Source organism: Leuresthes tenuis, unplaced genomic scaffold (assembly GCF_036924035.1).
Source record: "Leuresthes tenuis unplaced genomic scaffold, fLeuTen1.0.hap1 SCAF_18, whole genome shotgun sequence".
Taxonomy (NCBI): Eukaryota; Metazoa; Chordata; class Actinopteri; order Atheriniformes; family Atherinopsidae; genus Leuresthes; species Leuresthes tenuis.
The window spans coordinates 16,542,195-16,560,241 of NW_027325372.1; the positions used below are offsets into that span (position 1 = coordinate 16,542,195).

General features: G+C 40.1%; 1 protein-coding gene across 1 annotated transcript; it reads left to right on the forward strand.

The window, feature by feature from the left end:
- Positions 1-1,165: 1,165 nt before the first annotated feature.
- On the forward strand, positions 1,166-17,791 carry LOC140275462 (DNA-binding protein SATB1-like). Its single transcript, XM_072370935.1, has 11 exons — positions 1,166-1,786; positions 2,075-2,304; positions 2,649-2,825; positions 2,916-3,042; positions 4,192-4,315; positions 5,389-5,500; positions 7,716-8,251; positions 9,785-9,982; positions 11,274-11,429; positions 13,284-13,484; positions 14,324-17,791. Exons 2-11 carry the CDS (start codon positions 2,088-2,090, stop codon positions 15,218-15,220), a joined length of 2,745 nt encoding a protein of 914 aa, XP_072227036.1. The 5' UTR covers positions 1,166-1,786; positions 2,075-2,087; the 3' UTR covers positions 15,221-17,791.
- The last annotated feature ends 256 nt before the right edge of the window (positions 17,792-18,047 follow it).

Here is an 18,047-nt window from a genome sequence, read left to right on the forward strand (position 1 = left end):
AGTATTAGAGCATAGGCTGTTCCCTCTCCTCAATCATACACTCTCGTTGCTTTGCATCCTCCCATATACATGCAAGTAGCAAAGACAGACCTGTAATCACACCGGTGTAGCATTTCAAGAGGGCAAGTCTTTGAATCTTATCTGCCAGAAGGAAGGATCGGACTCTTCCACTTTCTTCTCTCTCTCTCTCTCATACACACACACAAACTATACTTGGCTTTGACACTTTCACAGATATCTCCGGCACCATTTAAGGACCACGGCTTCAGAGGTGAAGTGGATCTCGTCTGCCATGGGCCGCAGAGTGGGGAAGGCTTACTGATACTTGGCTGCAACTGAAGGGTTTCTGCAAACAGGAAAGAGGACAAACTGATTCCTGCACTACAATATTCATCACCATCAGGTACAGTAAAGGAATGTTATCCCTCCGTCTTTTTTTAGATGCCGACTTATATTTTGTGTGACTTAAGTGTGACTGAGAAGGTCAGAGTTCAATAAGTTATCAAATTATTATTTAATCTAATAATTTTTCTATAAGTGAGTGATACATTTATTTATCTTGTTGCAATCAACATATATGTTGAGTTATGTTGTGCTATGCAATTCAAAACTCATTTTAGTGTAATCACATTGTATAATATGCATTATATTAAAAAAATACGTACATAACATTACAATACCACGTTAAAGGAGTAATTGCTGTGCTATAGACTACTATAATGCACTGTACCATTAGTTGTGTACAACACAATTTTGTTTATAGTTAGACAGACCTGGCTGCTTGGAGTGAAAATGATTATTTTCCACGTTATAAAGAAGAGCCACAGACATCATAAAAGCGTTCAAAAGTTAATATGACTCAACCAGAACCACCTTGTCCTGCTCTACTTTGTTACCATGGAGAACTCTAATACCCTAAAGACAGTAATAAGTGCGTGCACAGCATGCGGCAGAACATAATAAATAGATTTATGCGCAATTGTCACATTTAATACATTTACTGAGCGCGCTGGTGAATTCATTATTACGCCATATGGTAATGCATCTGGGTCTGTGTATATCTGAGACTGAGTGTGCGCGTGTGTGTGATGGACTGAGAAGAAGGGGTGGGGGTCTCTCTCCCTCTCTTTCTTTCTCCGCGTGCGCACAGCGCTTTGAAGTGTAACCAACAACTGCTGTCCCGGAGTCAACGGTGTAGCCTTTTGGCAGGAGATCCACTCCGCGCATTGTTCTCTCTGCAGCTTGATCCATAGATGCAGCATGTCCCGGTGCTCTGGATAGATGGTGGGAGATTGCTGTGAACTTGTGCTGAGGTCAGTTAATCTTTCCAGCGGAAAGCGAAGCGCTATCAAGGACCAAGGAAGGATTTAAATAGAAGTACTCTCTCAGTAAGCACGGGATTGTTTTGATGTTAAGCCACCGATTACAGTAAAGGAGACGGACGCACAGGAGTGTACCGCCGGACACGTACACAACCGGGAGAGGCGTATCTGTTCCTTAGCTGGAGATCAATGGAAGCAAGCAAAACACATGGATACGTCCGCTGTGTGTAGGAATGGGCTTGTTGATGTGTGATAGCACGTCGGGGCGTGCACAAACAGGTTGATTTCACCTCGATAAAACTTAACCATAACCAAACGTGGGACTATTAGTGTTCGTCAAGGTGTAAAAATGAACCGAACTGCCGCTTGCTGATGACAGCTGATTTGTTAAGGAAAACTGACTGTAGCTTTCACTGGACGTTATCTGGATTTAGGGTTATCCTAATCGTGGCATCTGGATGAAGGTCAGACCTTGCGGACATCCTTCAGATCTAAGTGTTTTTGCGTTAAATTTGCACTTTCTAATTCAGACTTTTTGTTCAACTGGAAGGACTTTCTTTTATGTATTCTTGACACCTGGTAGGCTACAGGGTATACTGTAGTGTGTATGTGGTATGCAATAATAATTTGCAGTATAATAGTAAGGGCACTATGTTTGTCATTCCAAAAGTTACTTTAAAATATAAGATAAGTCATTTATATTTGGTAACTACACTGACTTTGATTATTAAATATCTCTGAATCTATATTAGTGTGAGACCACAGATGGATCCCCAGTGTAATGGAATCAAGAAAGCTGAGGGCAGTGATCTAGCTACAGACCCTCGACCCCCTCCTACTAAGTTGGCTCGACTGGAACAACACGAGATGGGACCCTTGAGCCCAGAGAGGAGCAGACAGGGGAGTCCTGTAGCCAAAAATCCCTGCTTGACCCAGAAATCCACCACAACGAGGCTACAAGGCAATAGCTGGCACACCAAAGGTACATGGGCTTATGTGTGGAAATGTTTGCAGAACATGCACGAAGGATCTTACTATTTGCTAAAAATATTTTAGTTTGTTGCTAATTTTTCAAACATTACAGACTTGATCAGTTGTACTGTGATTAGAGCTCCTTCATCTGCTGTCTAATTAACTAACAGATGTACACAACTGTACAGTAAATTCTAGTCTGATTAGGCAAGTTTGAAAATTCAAAAATCACCTGCATTAAGTTATTTTGCCTAAAATAACATCTGACATGATAATGAAATATGTAATTAGTCTGGAGGTTGATGAAGTACCTATCATAGCATTAATTGATTTTATGTTTGTCTGTCACTCCAGGAAGCCTGCTACCGGTGTTCTGTGTGGTAGAGCACAGGGAAAGTCCTTTGGAGCTGGAAAGAAGAGAAGAGCATTCTGAGTTTGTGTTGGTCAAGAGGGATCTGCTATTTAATCAGCTGATAGAAATGGCCCTGCTGACACTGGGATATTCACACAGCTCTGCAGCACAGGCTAAAGGTACACAACACGCACAATGCATTGAAGCTACAGGTGCATCTGTACATCTTTAGGCTCTCTCAGTTTTCAGTTTTGGTTGTGTGTGTTCAGGTCTGATCCAGGTAGGCAGGTGGAATCCAGTGCCTCTGTCCTGTGTAACAGACGCTCCAGATGCAACAGTTGCTGACATGCTGCAGGATGTTCACCATGTTATCACCCTTAAAATACAGCTGCACAGGTATAGAGCAGATATTACGTACTATAGTCTACAGTTATATTCAGATTCTGTTCCAAGAACCTAGAATTGTAGATGTGCACTCTCTTGACCTTAAGATTTGTTTACTTCTTTACAGCAGAAAAGTGCAGTTAGCTTACCTGTTTTCCTCAGAAAACATTTAGACTTACAGTAGAAAAAGGTGTTGCTAATGATAATAACAATAATTATAATAACAATGGCTATGTAGTGACAGTGAGCCAGTGTGCACAAAACCAAAGCCATTTGTTACACCATCCCACATCCCCACTTGCCTTGCAGTGGCTGAGCTAGAGTCACTGAGTGATGCATGGGCTTCGTTGTCTTAATTGTCTCCATTGCTTGCACCCGTGAAGGTGTGGCTGCTGGTGAGGCTTGCAGGGGGGGAGATCAGCAATCTTTGCTGCTGCAGCAGCTCATGTTTGCATACCAGCCACTAGATTTATTTGCTAATCCCGGACAAGTCTCCATTTATTTTCAAACCTGTCACGTGGGCAACAACATAAAAAGGAGACTGAACACAGAGTTTAGATAAATAATTTAATTTTGAAAATGTGAATCACACCTGGGAATAATATGATTACTTTGCATTTTTTTTTCTTTAAGAACTACCTATTGTTTTTTTTAAAAAAAAGGTCGAAATGGGATAGCAATTGTTTTCTCAAGTTTCACGAGTTTACCCAAAGTCACAACCGAGACCTTCGGTCAAACTGTGTGTGTGCTTTCATTTTTGGGTGAGACAATGTTTGCATGAGGTCTAGTTTCAGCCAGCAAAGCCATGCTAAGCTTTTTGTTAGCCTGGATATTTACTGAGAATCTTACAAATGCAATCCACAAGTCAATACAGTGGGGAAAAGTTTTAAGGATATCATGAATATGGGTTTCCTGCCAATTTACCACATTATATTGAGACTATTGATCAAGTAAAAACAATTGCTTGTCTTTTAAATAGCTCTGATAGGCGTTTTCTAAAGTCTACCTTCATGATTTTATCAGGGTCTTATAAAAAAATTCCATAGAGTAACAGTAGTGGAAGTCCTAAAACCATATGAAGATGAAACACTAATTTACTTGAATGTCTTTAAACTGTAAAAATACTACAGTTCAGGGCTTTTTGCTTTTCAATTTACCCAGCAGTCCCAAATTGGAAGACTTGCCAGCAGAGCAGTGGAGTCACTCCACAGTGAGAAACGCTCTAAAGGAGCTCCTCAAGGAGATGAATCAGAGCTCTCTGGCCAAGGAATGCCCACTATCCCAGGTAAAACACACACACACGTACGCACACAAAACAGGCATAAAAAAAGAGAAAAGACCATAAAGTGGAGGGAATTTATGTTTATGTATTGCCTTTGCTCTTTCATGTCCGGTGTGTGTGTGCGTGTGTGGGAGTGTTTGTGAGCATGTATGTGGCCCAGTAGTAATACAGGAAGTCTTGATGGTGAGGTAGATATGCTACGAGGGCAGAATGCTGGGAGGAGAAAAAGATAAAAAGAGATTGTTATCTCTTAAAAAGCCCCACTGCCATGCCTGCTGCTTACTGAGCCTGTCGACAGAAAGCCTGTCTGTCTGTCTTTTAGCTTTACCATCCATTTCTCTCTTGTTCAGACTACCTCATTTTCATTTTTGCTATTTAGCTTTTTCTGCTGGTTTTAGCATTGCATGCATTTAATCAATCAAACACAGACACAAAGGCAGAAATAATTCAATGCATCATGCAGGGATTGGGAAAAGCATCAACATGAATATTCAGAATGATCAACTTAGTCCATATGCTGTTTTGTCTGAAGGAACTGAGGACATCTACAGCTTGAAAAACAGAAACTGCTCATGACATCTCGCTGTTTCAAATTCTTCCATTCTCTGTAGTGTTAATATCTGACACAAGCCAGTCCCTCCTCCCTCATTTCTCCTATCAGTCCCTTAAACCCCCCCCCCCCCCCCCCCCCCTCTTGTTTGTGGGAAGCAGATTAAAATAAATATGAGAAGATGAAAGGTGTAATCAGATGTAAAGATTGCACAGGATGGTCTTCAGGGAAAAAATATTGTCTGAGTGTGTGTGTGTGTGTCAGTGAGTGAGAGACAGGCATAGTCTCTGATGACCTCTGGTGTTTGATTACACACACACACACTTGCACACACACATGCATGCATGCACTCACACACTGACACACCCATCTGTCTTTATTATCCTATTTACCTGGGGGTCTTTTTAATAACACAGATCTGAGTTCATTAATATCAGATGTGTGAACAGCTGAGACACCCAGGCCGCCCATAGCAGGCACACAGAAAATGTAATGAATTTCTATTGTCTTTCCCCCTCTGTTTCAGAGCATGATATCATCTATTGTAAATAGCACTTACTATGCAAATGTCTCAGCCGCCAAGTGTCATGAGTTTGGTCGATGGTACAAGCACTTCAAGAGGTCCAAGTGCTTCAAGGGTGAGGGATTTAATTCGCTTATATCATTATGTAATGTGCATCCCAAATCCATTCTTGGTATTAATTCAGTTTAAGCTTATGTATCATACTTGAAATTTGAAAAGAAGATAAACGCTTGCCATTTCATAGATCAGAACATGGCATAATACAGTGGTAAGAGAAAGTAAGTTAACCCTCTGAATATATCTGTATTTTTGTATGAATTTGGTCAAATCCTGATTCAAGATAGAATTATGAACAAATGTAATCTATTCTAATTAATTACGAAGATCACTTTACTGACCTTGTCCATCAAATATACAATTCAAGCACCCACAGGTTAGAAAAACTTTGTAAAATTCCATGTTAGTGACATAATAAAACTAAGGAGGCAGCAACCCTGCAGTTCAGTCAGTAAAACGAGATTGGAGGCGTGTGTTAAAACTACTTCAACAAGTAAAGAACAGTCACACATTTTGAGTTTGGTACTCACAACAAGTGTTTGCTAATGTGAACCATACCTTACAAATAAAACACATCAACTGGATGGAGTAAACAAACAAATATTTGTTTTCTACATTTTTAAAGCAAAAAAAGAAAGATAACTTTAAACAAGGTCTCAAATCATAAAAAAAGGGATTTAGATTTGCTCAACATTATCATTAAACAAATTTCAAAGATAAATAGCAAAGCTAAATATTTGACTGACTCCCCAAACCTCCCAGTACTTCTATTTCAATCCTTCCTTGTTCCTCGTCAGCAGTAATGGGCTCCTCTATGCAGTTGCTTAGCATTCTCAAAATGAAAATAACTGATGCTTACGAAGCAGAAGAGGGCTATGGCAGGATAGACAAGCATTTTTAGGTAGCATTTACCTTTGTTCAGACTGTAATAAAGAGATGATAGTTAACAGCAACAGCTGGGGTCAGACTATGGACTGGAAGACCAAGAAAACTTAACAAGGGAACTTCTTGTACTTTAGGATTTCCCCTCACAAGACTGCAAGAAGATTGAGGGGACTCAGGGGGACAGATACAGTGACACCAACACAGACAAAACCTTCATGGAATAGTCACAGGAAAACCTTTCCTGGTGCCTCATCACAAAGTTCAGGATGAGAAGTTTGCAAGAAACAGGCCTTATGGAGTTTTTAAACAAGTCCTGTTGTATCATGGCACTAAAATAGTAGCTTCACCCCAAATGAACAGTGTTGAACTTTAGGACAAGAACATCTCTCTCTGTGTTCAGCATGGTGGTGGTCTAATTATGCTGTGGGCTTGAGTTGCAACTACTGGCACAATGAACATTTCACTGGTAGAATGGATTCCATTGTATGTCAGCACATTCTGAATAATGACCTTAACCCTCCTAAATAATGATCTAAACATACACAACTGGTTATCCAAAGAAGCTTCACATGGTCCTCGAAAAGCCCCCGGTGTAAACATAACTGAAGATCTTGCGTTAGACCACAAAGAGTCGTACATGCAAGATGATCAAAGCCTGTGGTGTGAAAAATGGTAAAAAAAAATTTAAAAAAACGAAGTAAAAAAAAAGTCAGAGCTGCAACAAAAATTATTTACAAACTGTGATACTGCCCAAAAGAGATAATACTCAGCATACACTTTTTGCTTCAGACCCTTTTCCCTTCTTTTTTTGTAAACGATATAGCACTGTCTATAGCATTAAAATGGCACTGTATACTAATATTTAAGCATCATGATTTTGAGAGCTCCCTTTGGGCCTGGAGACCATCAAGATGACAATAATTTCTCAAGCTTATGGGTATATTATACAGGATAATGTCAAGGTGTCTCATTCTATTTCAGAATAGCTTCAAACTGAGTGCAGACCTTAACTAGACACTAGCACAGCGAGAACTTTGTGTTTGTCTGTACTTGTGACTTAGATGAAGAATTAACAAGATTTCATGAGCAATTGCAACAGAAAATCTGGTAATTCTAAAGGGTTTTCATGCTTTTTTTCCCCACTGCACAGTTAATGTTACTCACGTTGTGATTTTGAAGAGCATCTGCTACTTTTGCAGTACATCAAGAGAAAGAGAAATGTTTTTGTTTTTTTAATTTATACATTTTTCAAAGGTGTTTCTGATGTTTACCCACCACATATAATTTATTTCAATTTCTCCAGGTGTGTACAGCTACTGTCTTTTCTTTGTTATTGTGCTGTTGGAGAAAAGTGTCTACATGTCTTTTCTTTCCTTCTCTCTCACCAGATACTGACCGCTTTTTTGAGCAGTCCACTCACATTACCCTCAATCAACAGCCAGTTACAAGTAGCCCACCTGATCAGACCACAACTCTTCTTTTCCCTCATCCTGCTGTATCCAACATTTGTGGTCACTCAGCCCTTGGTCTGCACCCTCCTGGGCTGGTAACTCAGCCTCTCGGCCCCCAAATAGTTAACCAGCAACTGGTGATGGCCCAGTTTCTCAACCAGCAGTACGCTGTTAGCCGCATGCTAGCTGGCCAGGGTCTCTCCTCATCACCACAGCAGTATCTCAACCCACCCGCAGTAGGAAGAGCTCCTGCCAAGGTCTTCTCTAAACCCCCTGATTCCCAGCCCTTACAGCAGGCACAGTGTGGCCCTGGGGTAGGTCCTGCAACCGGGCTGCAGAATCAGACAGCGGCTGGGTCTTCTGTGGGACCCACAGACGTGCCAAGTGACATTTACCAGTGTGTCAGAGAGGAGCTGAAGCGAGCAGGCATCTCCCAAGCCATCTTTGCCCGTGTGGCCTTTAACAGGACCCAGGTATGGTGGGAGCAGAGCACAAAATAAAGGGCCTGTTAAAATTCAGAACAGTTTGATGGCTATTTGCATTTGTGTTTTCTGGTTGTAGGTACGTCCCTTGGTTGGCACGCTGGCATGGCCTGTTCCGCAGTGCCCCCTCCCCTTGTGCATGTTTGTTAGTGTGTTTGAGTGTGTGTGTGTGTTTGTGCCAGCTCTCTGCAGCACAAAGCTGGTGCCAGCACTGAAGCAGCTGCTCGGCCAACTAATCACAACCCCTTGGAGAAATGCTGTCTCGCTCTACCTCTTGCTCTACCTGACTGTCCTTCCTTCTTGCCACCTCTGGCAACCTCTCTATTCATTTAATCTCTAACTCACATGGTCAATCCATCTTTTTTCATCTTTCCTTTTCTTTGTCCATTAGTCTTCCTCCTTTTGTATCCATATCTCCCCCAGCTATTGTGTCTAACACTAAAGTGCTACATTATCTCTGTCTCCGTCATCTTGTTTTCAGCACTGCACTGACAGAAATGGGGCTCAAAGGACAGGCTAAGCTCTTTGTTATAATTATATTATTATTAGTATCATTATCATTTTCATCACAATAAGCAGAGTTGGTTATTATCCACCCCCATCTATCCCTGTTGTCAAGTCCAAGGTGCTCTGGTGCCAGCCATACAAGCTGGGTTGCTGAAGAGATCCAGTGGGGATCCATGATTTGAATAAGAAGGCTGATTCCTCTCATGCTATTTCTCTACTAGCATGAAATCTGATTTCTTGTTAGGAAGGAAGCCGTGCATTTTGCATATGGGGTTTGAAGGCTTAACTGAACAGATAGATACACCCAGCATAATGCCAGCTGCACAGACAAGCAGCACGCTTAGCACTGACTTTGAACTGGCTGTGAAACCCTAAACATGCAAGATTTTGTAAAGATGCCTCTTTGACTGTGATCCAGAGTTGGATATGCAGAACGCTTATGAAATTCTTTCAAGCCCTTAAGAAGTTGACATCTTGAACATAATGAAAAAGTCGTGATGTTTAGTACAAGATGTATCCCCTGTGTGATGCCTGAGAGAATGTCTTAAATGAGAATGTCTAAAATAAACAGCCCTAATCATTCTAAATGTAAAATCTAACAAACCAAAGAAATGAAAACGTGACTTGAAACTTGACTGAACTGGATGTTTTTCTCTGCTTTGAGGGAATGTTGCATTATGGAGATACATGATAGGATAAACAGCCCTCTCATATCACCAAACTAAATATGAAGCTGAGTGCTTCATTTAGCACTACAACTGGAAACAAAGCTTTAACAACTAGTAAAGCTTTGTCAAAGGAAAATCCGGCCAGTATTACCTCCAAAACACACAAACGAAAAGCAGCAAGGGATGTTTTTACATAAGACGCACATATTTATTTGAATAACAGTCTGTTACATGCGCAATGATTTTCTCGGAATGATCCTCTGAAAACAACCAGTGTGTCTGAATGGGTCTGCGTGTGTCGTTGTGTGTTGCACTAACCGAAGAGTTTTAACTTTAGTGCTTTTACCAGGGTCTGCTCTCTGAGATCTTGCGAAAGGAAGAGGATCTGAAACATGCCTCCCAGTCTCTGCTGGTCAATCTGCGGGCCATGCACAGCTTCCTGCAGCTCCCCGAGGCTGAGAGGGAGCGCATCTACCAGGAGGAGAAGGAGAGGAGTCTGACTGGATTCGTACCCAGCTGCAACAACACACCACCAAGATCAACACAGGTCAGCCAGCAGAGAGACAGCAAGACATGAAATCAAAAGTCAGGACTCACAAGCCTGCTGTAAGATTTTTTAACCTATGTGTTCCTCCTCATTAAAGAGCACTAAAATATATTCATGGTCCCCTACTATGTTGATTTACAGGTTCATGGCTTCATTTTAGCCGTCTTATAGAACAGGTTTGTATGCTCCAATGTCAAAAAAAAAGGAAGAAAAAAGAAAGAAAAACATTTCTTTTCATTTGATTTGAATTGAATTTATCTGGAGCATCTTTGGTGTGTGCACCCCATCAACTTTGTTGAGCTGCATCAGCAAGTTCTTTCAGCATAAAAAAGACTTTCACGTCATTTTCAACCTTGTAGAATTGGCATCATATCTGTCTAAGAGAGCTAACTCTGATATGCTTTTAATCATAGCAACGAGGTACGAGACAGTAGGCGGCAGTGATGACAGTAAGACAGCCGACTTAAGCTGCCTGAAGCTAACTTAACATGTAAAACAGTTTCTACTCATTTGCCGTCTTCATTTTTCTAAAACAATAATAATCATGACGAGAGAGAGTCCTGCTCTGTATAACATAATCAAAAAAAACACAAAGCACATGCTACGTTTACATTTCCTTTATTTTTAATCTACATGATCTTCCACTTGCCCTTATTGTATAACATACATACTACCACCTCCTTCTGCACTGACAAGCAGTGTATTCTTTGTGATGTGTTCAGGTGCTATTTTGTTTGCCTAGACACTAGCAACATGAGGAGACTCAGGAGGGGACCTCTTGTCGACACCAGTTTTTCACCTCAGTTTGACGTATAAAAGCCATTTTCAAAACACTGAATGAGACAAAAAAATAAAAATTCACACTTACTGATGTCAAATGTAATGGTTTGGAACGAGTGAAAAAACATCTGAAATATTATATTCCCTCAAACAGAAGTGTTCTGAATCCTACATGGAAGTATGAAATAATGTTTTCATCTGCATTATTGAATTGTCCAAAACTGTAGAAAAGATCATATGAATTTTCTTTCAAGCAGATGTCTTATTATCTTCATATAGCTCTGTTACTAGTGTTGCCTCCTTTGTAATGTATTTTCTATGCCTTTGCTGATTTCAAAGCAGGCGGACCCCCCTCCCCAAGGGTTGCATAAAAGATATGACTCCTCAATGGCTCCACATTTCTAAAAATGTAGTTTGTGCTCTGTTTTGGATTCATTCCAGTGCCCTTTACTTAGTGTAGCTTGCATCTAAACACAATCTTTTCTCATTTTTCTTGTCTGTCTCTTTTAAGGCAAGACTGTCCCCAGTTGCGACTGACAGAGGTTTGAGGACAGACAGTTGTGTTCTCAATGTCAGTGCCTCTATCTATGAGGAGATTCAGCATGAGATGAAGAGAGCCAAGGTGTCTCAGGCTCTGTTTGCAAAGGTTGCTGCCTCCAAGAGTCAGGTACTGGCTTTCTACAGTGAATCAAATGAAGACGTCCAATCCCTAATTTGAACATATTGCACCCAGTCGCTTCTTTTGCTTGTCTAAATGTTTAAATTTATCAATTTTGATGACAGAGATAGCTGTGTGAGGAGAAAAACCCAGATAATCAACCAGCAGCTGCACACTGCAGAAGACTATCATCAGTGCATCAGACTGCTATTGTGTGCTAAATTATTGCTTTAATAGTCACCATGCACACATGCACACTGCTTACTTATGCAAACAGACTTACTGTATGAGTGCAAGTACACAGAATTACACACACAGAGATGCACAAATCCAGACACACAAACTCACACACACGGGCATGATTTGAGTGTTTATTGTTCTCATTTTTATAGCGTCCCCATAAGCTTGTTATTGCCTTTTGTTTTGAGGATAATTTCCCTTCATGGAATGGGGAGATTTTAGCTGTCTCATTTTCTCTGCATTTCCCGCATATCTTCAAATTTTACCATCTTTCTGTCTTTCTTCCTTTCTTTCTTTTTTCTTCCTTTCTTTCTCAACCCATCATTTAGACATTCAGAGGTCATTCAGTGGTCACGCCAGTAAAAACAGGTGGTCCAAAACCCCTGAGGTTCTCTTTCTGTCTCTTCACTGGCCTCGATTTTCCCTCACTTCCTCTATATTCTCTTTACCCTTCTCTTTCTACATCCCTCTCTCTATTTCTCCCTTGCTCTATTACCCAGTTATTTGGCAGGCAGAACCACGCTGGATCTCTCTGTTCTATCTGCACTGTGCATCTGGATGGCATTGTGTGCTAAACTTGGGCTTCAGCCAGGTGTATGTGTGTGTGTATCAGCCTGCTTGCAATCATGTTGCGGTTTATGAATATAGCTTGGCTTTAAGTTCCTCAATCTGCCACTCACAAGTTTCTTCTTCAGTGATGCCGAAACAGTTTAAGATGATAAGAAAATCTAATGAGATTAGTCGGTATGGTATTTTCAAATTGACCTTATTTTTGCACGTTTATAGGGTAAACAGGAACCAGTTTTGAGCAAATTTGTGAAGAAAATGTAAATTGAACTCTTCATAGATTCACTAATATTTACTTGAAACTCTGCAGTTTAAAGGTATGGTATGTTGCATTGTTTGTTTAGCTTAGCTTATTTAGCAGATGTCTCAAATCAAATGATTCTAAACTGATTGCACTGATTTCTGTACTAAAGTTTTGAAGCCTCATGTGCAGAAGCATGGCTGTTGCAATCTTGGTCTTTCGAAACCAGAAATTCTACTGGATTTGACTGAGAACAACAGAAATGATAATCTCCTATATGGTAGCGTGTTTTCAATCACACCATACTTTGCCCAAAAGCACTTTGGAAAGTGTTTATCCACCACATATACCTACACACTGGGAATTTCAAACCGATCATTTAAAAAGTACATGTCCAAGGAGCAAAAAAGTTTAAAAAGGTCGTAAAAAAGCATCTCTTGGCCCCAGTTAAAAATTTTAATCCTGACTTAGTAAACATGGATTGCATTTAAAGTTGACTTTCATTTTGATTTTATCTAGGCATTTGTGAAGTTTTATAACTGTAATTTACATGGCTGCGCCACCATTGTACCGGCAGCAGACAGACAGATAGGCTATAAATGTCTTCCAAAGTATTCAAGTGTCCCTCCTGGAGCTCCCTGGGTCTCTTGGTCCTGTTAAAACACAGCAAGTGTACAAATGTGCTCTTACACAGTGGTTTAACCTTGGGACAAATAAAAGAGTTCAGCCAGAACCTTTGTTTGCTTGGTCTTACATAGACAATGGGGTAGCTTGTCGATACTTTGCAATGTATGTAAGTACTGTTCCTGCTGTAGGGCTGGCTGTGTGAGCTTCTGCGCTGGAAGGAGGATCCTTGCCCAGAGAACCGCACCTTGTGGGAGAACCTGAGTATGATCCGCCGATTCCTCAGTCTGTCCCAGACTGAACGAGATGCCATCTACGAACAGGAAAGCAGCAACATGACTGCACAGCACTGCACTGAGAGGATCACACTGCTCAGCAATGACAACACACTAGTAAGGCTACAATTAGAAGATCATTTATATACTGTGATAGATAAGGCTTGAGAAGGTGTATATGTTTGCTGAGATTAAAAACATAAATTTCAGAAAAGTGTTGTAAAGAAAATGAAAATGTTTTTAGTGGAAATTTAAAAGAAAATACATCCCAAAAATGTTATGTAATGGAAAAGCAACAGCTCGATACCAAAGATGTCAGAAAAAAAGACAATAACCATCTTAAACAATGATCCATAAATCCGATCAGCTATTTCTCACTTTAAATGCCTCTGGGTTGACTTAGGGCTTGGTTATAGCATAGACTCACAGTTAAAATGTAATAGAAATGTTGTGTTTCTGTGAGTATATTTTGTTGCAGAGCATACCTCTTTATAACTACCAGAGGAACTCAATAGATTTAAAAATTAATTTTCTTTTCTTACTAGACCAAATTAGAAAGTATACTTCCTTTACTTATCGAGGGAACAAGACCGTATCAAGACACAGATTTTACAAACCAGTCAACAGGTTAACCTACTAAAAAAAGTGTGACGCTACTAGGAGACACTCTGTGTATACTCTGTAAATTAAGTTTAACTCAAGTCCAACCAATACATTCAGAGCCAGGAAATGATTAATGATGATACTATATAAATAAATAAATAAATAAGACAGAATAGTTCCTTATTTTTGAGGCTTTAAATCATAAAAAAAAAAAATCCAAAATCACTTTACATTTATGTAATTCCAATTATCACAAATAAAATACACTTGATCATTCATGGCACTAAAAATAAGAAAATTCAAAAGACCAAGAAACACTTTTAACTCAGATTACTTCCTTTTACTCTCAACAGTACCAGCGCAACTCCCCGATGCCACAGCAACACCATCTCCAACCCCATCAACCCCTGCAGCCAGAGGCAGGACCTCACTTGTCTCCACGGCAACCATGTGCTGCATCACCAGCCGAATCTGAAGCTGGGGCCACCTGGGGGCACTTGAGATTACGTTTGCATGGTAGAGGCAGTTGCAATGGTGAAAAAAAGGAGAGTAACGACTGGGTTGAGGGGGGAAGAGGAGACAGGGATTGTCTGGGTGGGGTCTGGGGTGGAATTGAAAGAGAGAGGGATAATAATAGAGAAAACAATGAGCAGGAGAGGGATGGAAACACTAACAAGGAAGGTACAGATGAGACCACTGGAGGCAGCAAAAATTGTGATGCTGGGGAGAAATTGTATCTTAAGTGGTCTAATGTAAAGAATGAGGACAATAGTAGTATCAGGATTTGTTCTAAGGCAGATAATAAGGCTGGAGGTGGAGATGAGGTCCCAGGTGACGGGTTAAACGTGTCCAGTGATGCCCTGGGAATTCTGCAGAGCTTCATCCAGGACGTTGGCCTCAACCCAGATGAAGAGGCAGTCCACACCCTCTCTGCTCAGCTAGGCTTGCCCAAACACACCATCCGCAGCTTCTTCAATAGCCAGGACCAAGGGCGAAGCCAAGACTACAACCAGAGCCCTGTACACGGTCACAACAACCAGCAAGGTTGTACAGACTTAAACCTCTCAGAGGCAGACTTAGCTACACAAGAACTGGAGGAGGAATTCGACGATAAAACAGAAAAAGAACAAAAGCTGATGGAGATGCAAATTGGTAGAGACAAAACAAGTGAGATCACTGTTTTGAAAGAATCACATGTCAGCACGCAAACTATTCCCCCTATGAAGGAGGAGCAGGAGATTTACATCTAACCCTCATACATCCAGGGTTTAGCTTGGACAAGTTACATGTTCCCCCCGATCCTCTTCTCTGATATGCTTCAACCTTGGTTCTAAATGCAACCCCACCCCCCTATATATCCTTCCAATAAAGATTCACACTGTTTTGGCATTGATCTGGTGAAAATCATGTTTCCGTGCAGATTATGGAAAGACTATTACTATCCATGACTTTTAAAACCAGAAACATATGCCATTTTCATGTATGAGCGCCTGAGAATGTCTTGATAATGTGCAGATAATTAGGTCCTGAGATTTTCTGCAGTTGCCCTTTCACACACACGGCGGGAGATTCTCAAAGTGAAATACATTCTCACAACATTAAATACTCCAATGTGGCGCCAGGGTAGAGTGCACATTAGAGAAGACCTGAAGCAAAATCAGTGCAAAATTCACTGCAAATCAGTATAATTTACGGCACGAGAATGCTCTCGAGGATCATCTGCTGTATTCACTCACAATCTTTAACATTTTCTGTTGTTTCAGATAGAAGGCTGAGTAATCTCAATAGTAAGTCCTGAGTGAACGGTGAAATTTGTGCATTCTCATATGCAGCCCCTCCAGATCAATTTTAGAGCTGCAGTCCATGTCTGACAATAGCTTTAACATTATGGATTTATTTAAGAAGGCTGTTCTGGGATTTGAGGATCCTCAATGCACTTGACACAGAATTAACTGTGATTAGGAGTAGAGATAATACTGATGAATGGTTCATCACATATGTGTAGATACATGTCTTGACCAATTGGAAACAATACAATAAGACTCAGATTACATATCTTTGTTTAAAAAGATTAATTGTAGTTGGTTTTTCAGAAATGTTCATACCAGAAATGCCTTGTAGAAAGTGGAACTGCCAGTCTTTTTTTATGATTACTATCGCCCTAATTTTTATTCCTACTATGTTTATCAGTGGTTTGATTCAGATTTTGTCTCATTTGAAGCTCATTTGAAGCTGATTTCCTCATAAACATTACGATTTATGTTTTTCTGTCTCGTAAATGTTACCTCTGATAAGCTGGTAATGTGTAATCCTCATGAAACACTGATGGTTGAATACAATGTCGTCTTCTGTTTACATACCGTATTTATATCTGCGCATGAATTTGTAAAACTCTCAAGGTATACTGTTGGTGTCGTAAATTCTCCTTTTAAAGTTTGCTTTCAGTTGTTCTAGTTTTATGGTTGACAAAGAGCCTTCTCAGTGTTGAATGCACAATGTTAAAATGTTTCTTTATGAAAGATAGGTTGTTGCATTAATCTTTCTAAGGATATCTGATATTCCAGTAGAAATCATTATTCCCCAAACAATCGAAGTAAGAATAATAAAGATTTGTGTAAATCTGGACCATTATCTTTTACTTAAGGTAACCTCATTTTGAATATTTTATTTGGGAGATCCCTTTCATTTGATACATTAGCAATATAATATAAAGTGGAAACTTTCCATACCCTTTCAGAGATAGAAATTGATATTTCCCTCTATAAATTTAGGTGTTCAAGGAATGTGATAAAGTCTGGGTGAGGCTAACATAGCTTGGAGGCCACCAAGCTGTTTCTGCTTTCGAACAGACAAAAAGATGGTTGCACTTTTGAATAGATTTAATTTGGATGTGTAAATGACGTAGAACTGGATTTTAGGACAGTCTCTGCAATTTATTGCACAAGGAAGCGCAGCAGAAAGTAAAAATAAACGAGATAGAGCTCATTCATTAGAGTACTATTTTACCCGTGCTAAGAAATATCTAAAAAGGTTTAATCAATGTGTCAAAGGCCCTCTGTCTGTGTCTTAATACCAGCACATTTTCCTAGCGTGGCTGTGACTGGGTGAATCGTGGTCATTGTTTTCAGCTATCAAACAATACTTCTTTGTGTTGAGCATCTCTGCTTCACCAGTCACATGCAAATCCGTGCCACCACTGTTTCCTATCTTCTATCTCTTAATTCTTTAATTTCTTTGTTTAAACTGCTATTTTCATCTCTCCCTCTGTCTTTCTATTTCTGCCCCTGACTCTCATATGTTTCTGCTCAAGACTTCTAACATTACAGCTCCTGTACAGACAGAGATAGTGCGACATTCAAGCCCCATTTGACCAGAATAGCTTCACAGAGTAGTTCAATAAAGCTATGCTCTTTTCTACCATCTGTTTCCATGACAATACTTTAGTCAGGGCCAACGCGAGGCCATGAAAGCCTCATCATCAGTAATATTAGCTATAATAATGATGATAATGGCACTCTTGAAATGCCATGCTTGTGATAATGATGGTAACAGCAATGATGGTCATTATTCATGCCTTATGCTAACCCCCAACCACCAGACAAACACCCGCACACGACTACCAATGCAAACATTTAAGTCATTAATGTTATCTAATGTCTCTATCTAAACATATTATCAGAAGCGCTTCTGCTTTTTCCCCTTATCTCCGGTGTTTTTGTGTCTGTGTGTTTGTCTGCTGGTGAAGTTTTGTGACAGAACTGTTTGTTAGAAGACATGCACACACCAACTTGACTTGTATGACCTTAGAAATTGCTGTAATTAAATTGACATAAAACTGTTTGAATCACTTTTGATGGTGCAGAGTCCCTTTAGTGTTCTTAGTTATTCATTAAGATTTTTTATTTCTTACTTTTTCTCCCCGGTATTGCGACACCATGACCTTCGCCTTTACCAAAGCAAATTATCATCATCATCAGTTCTCTCCGTTTTGCTATCTTCAGGATCTTCTCAACTACTTTATTGGTGATTGGACCACCCATTTATTTAATCCCATGCAAAAATCTGCTCTTTCCACTC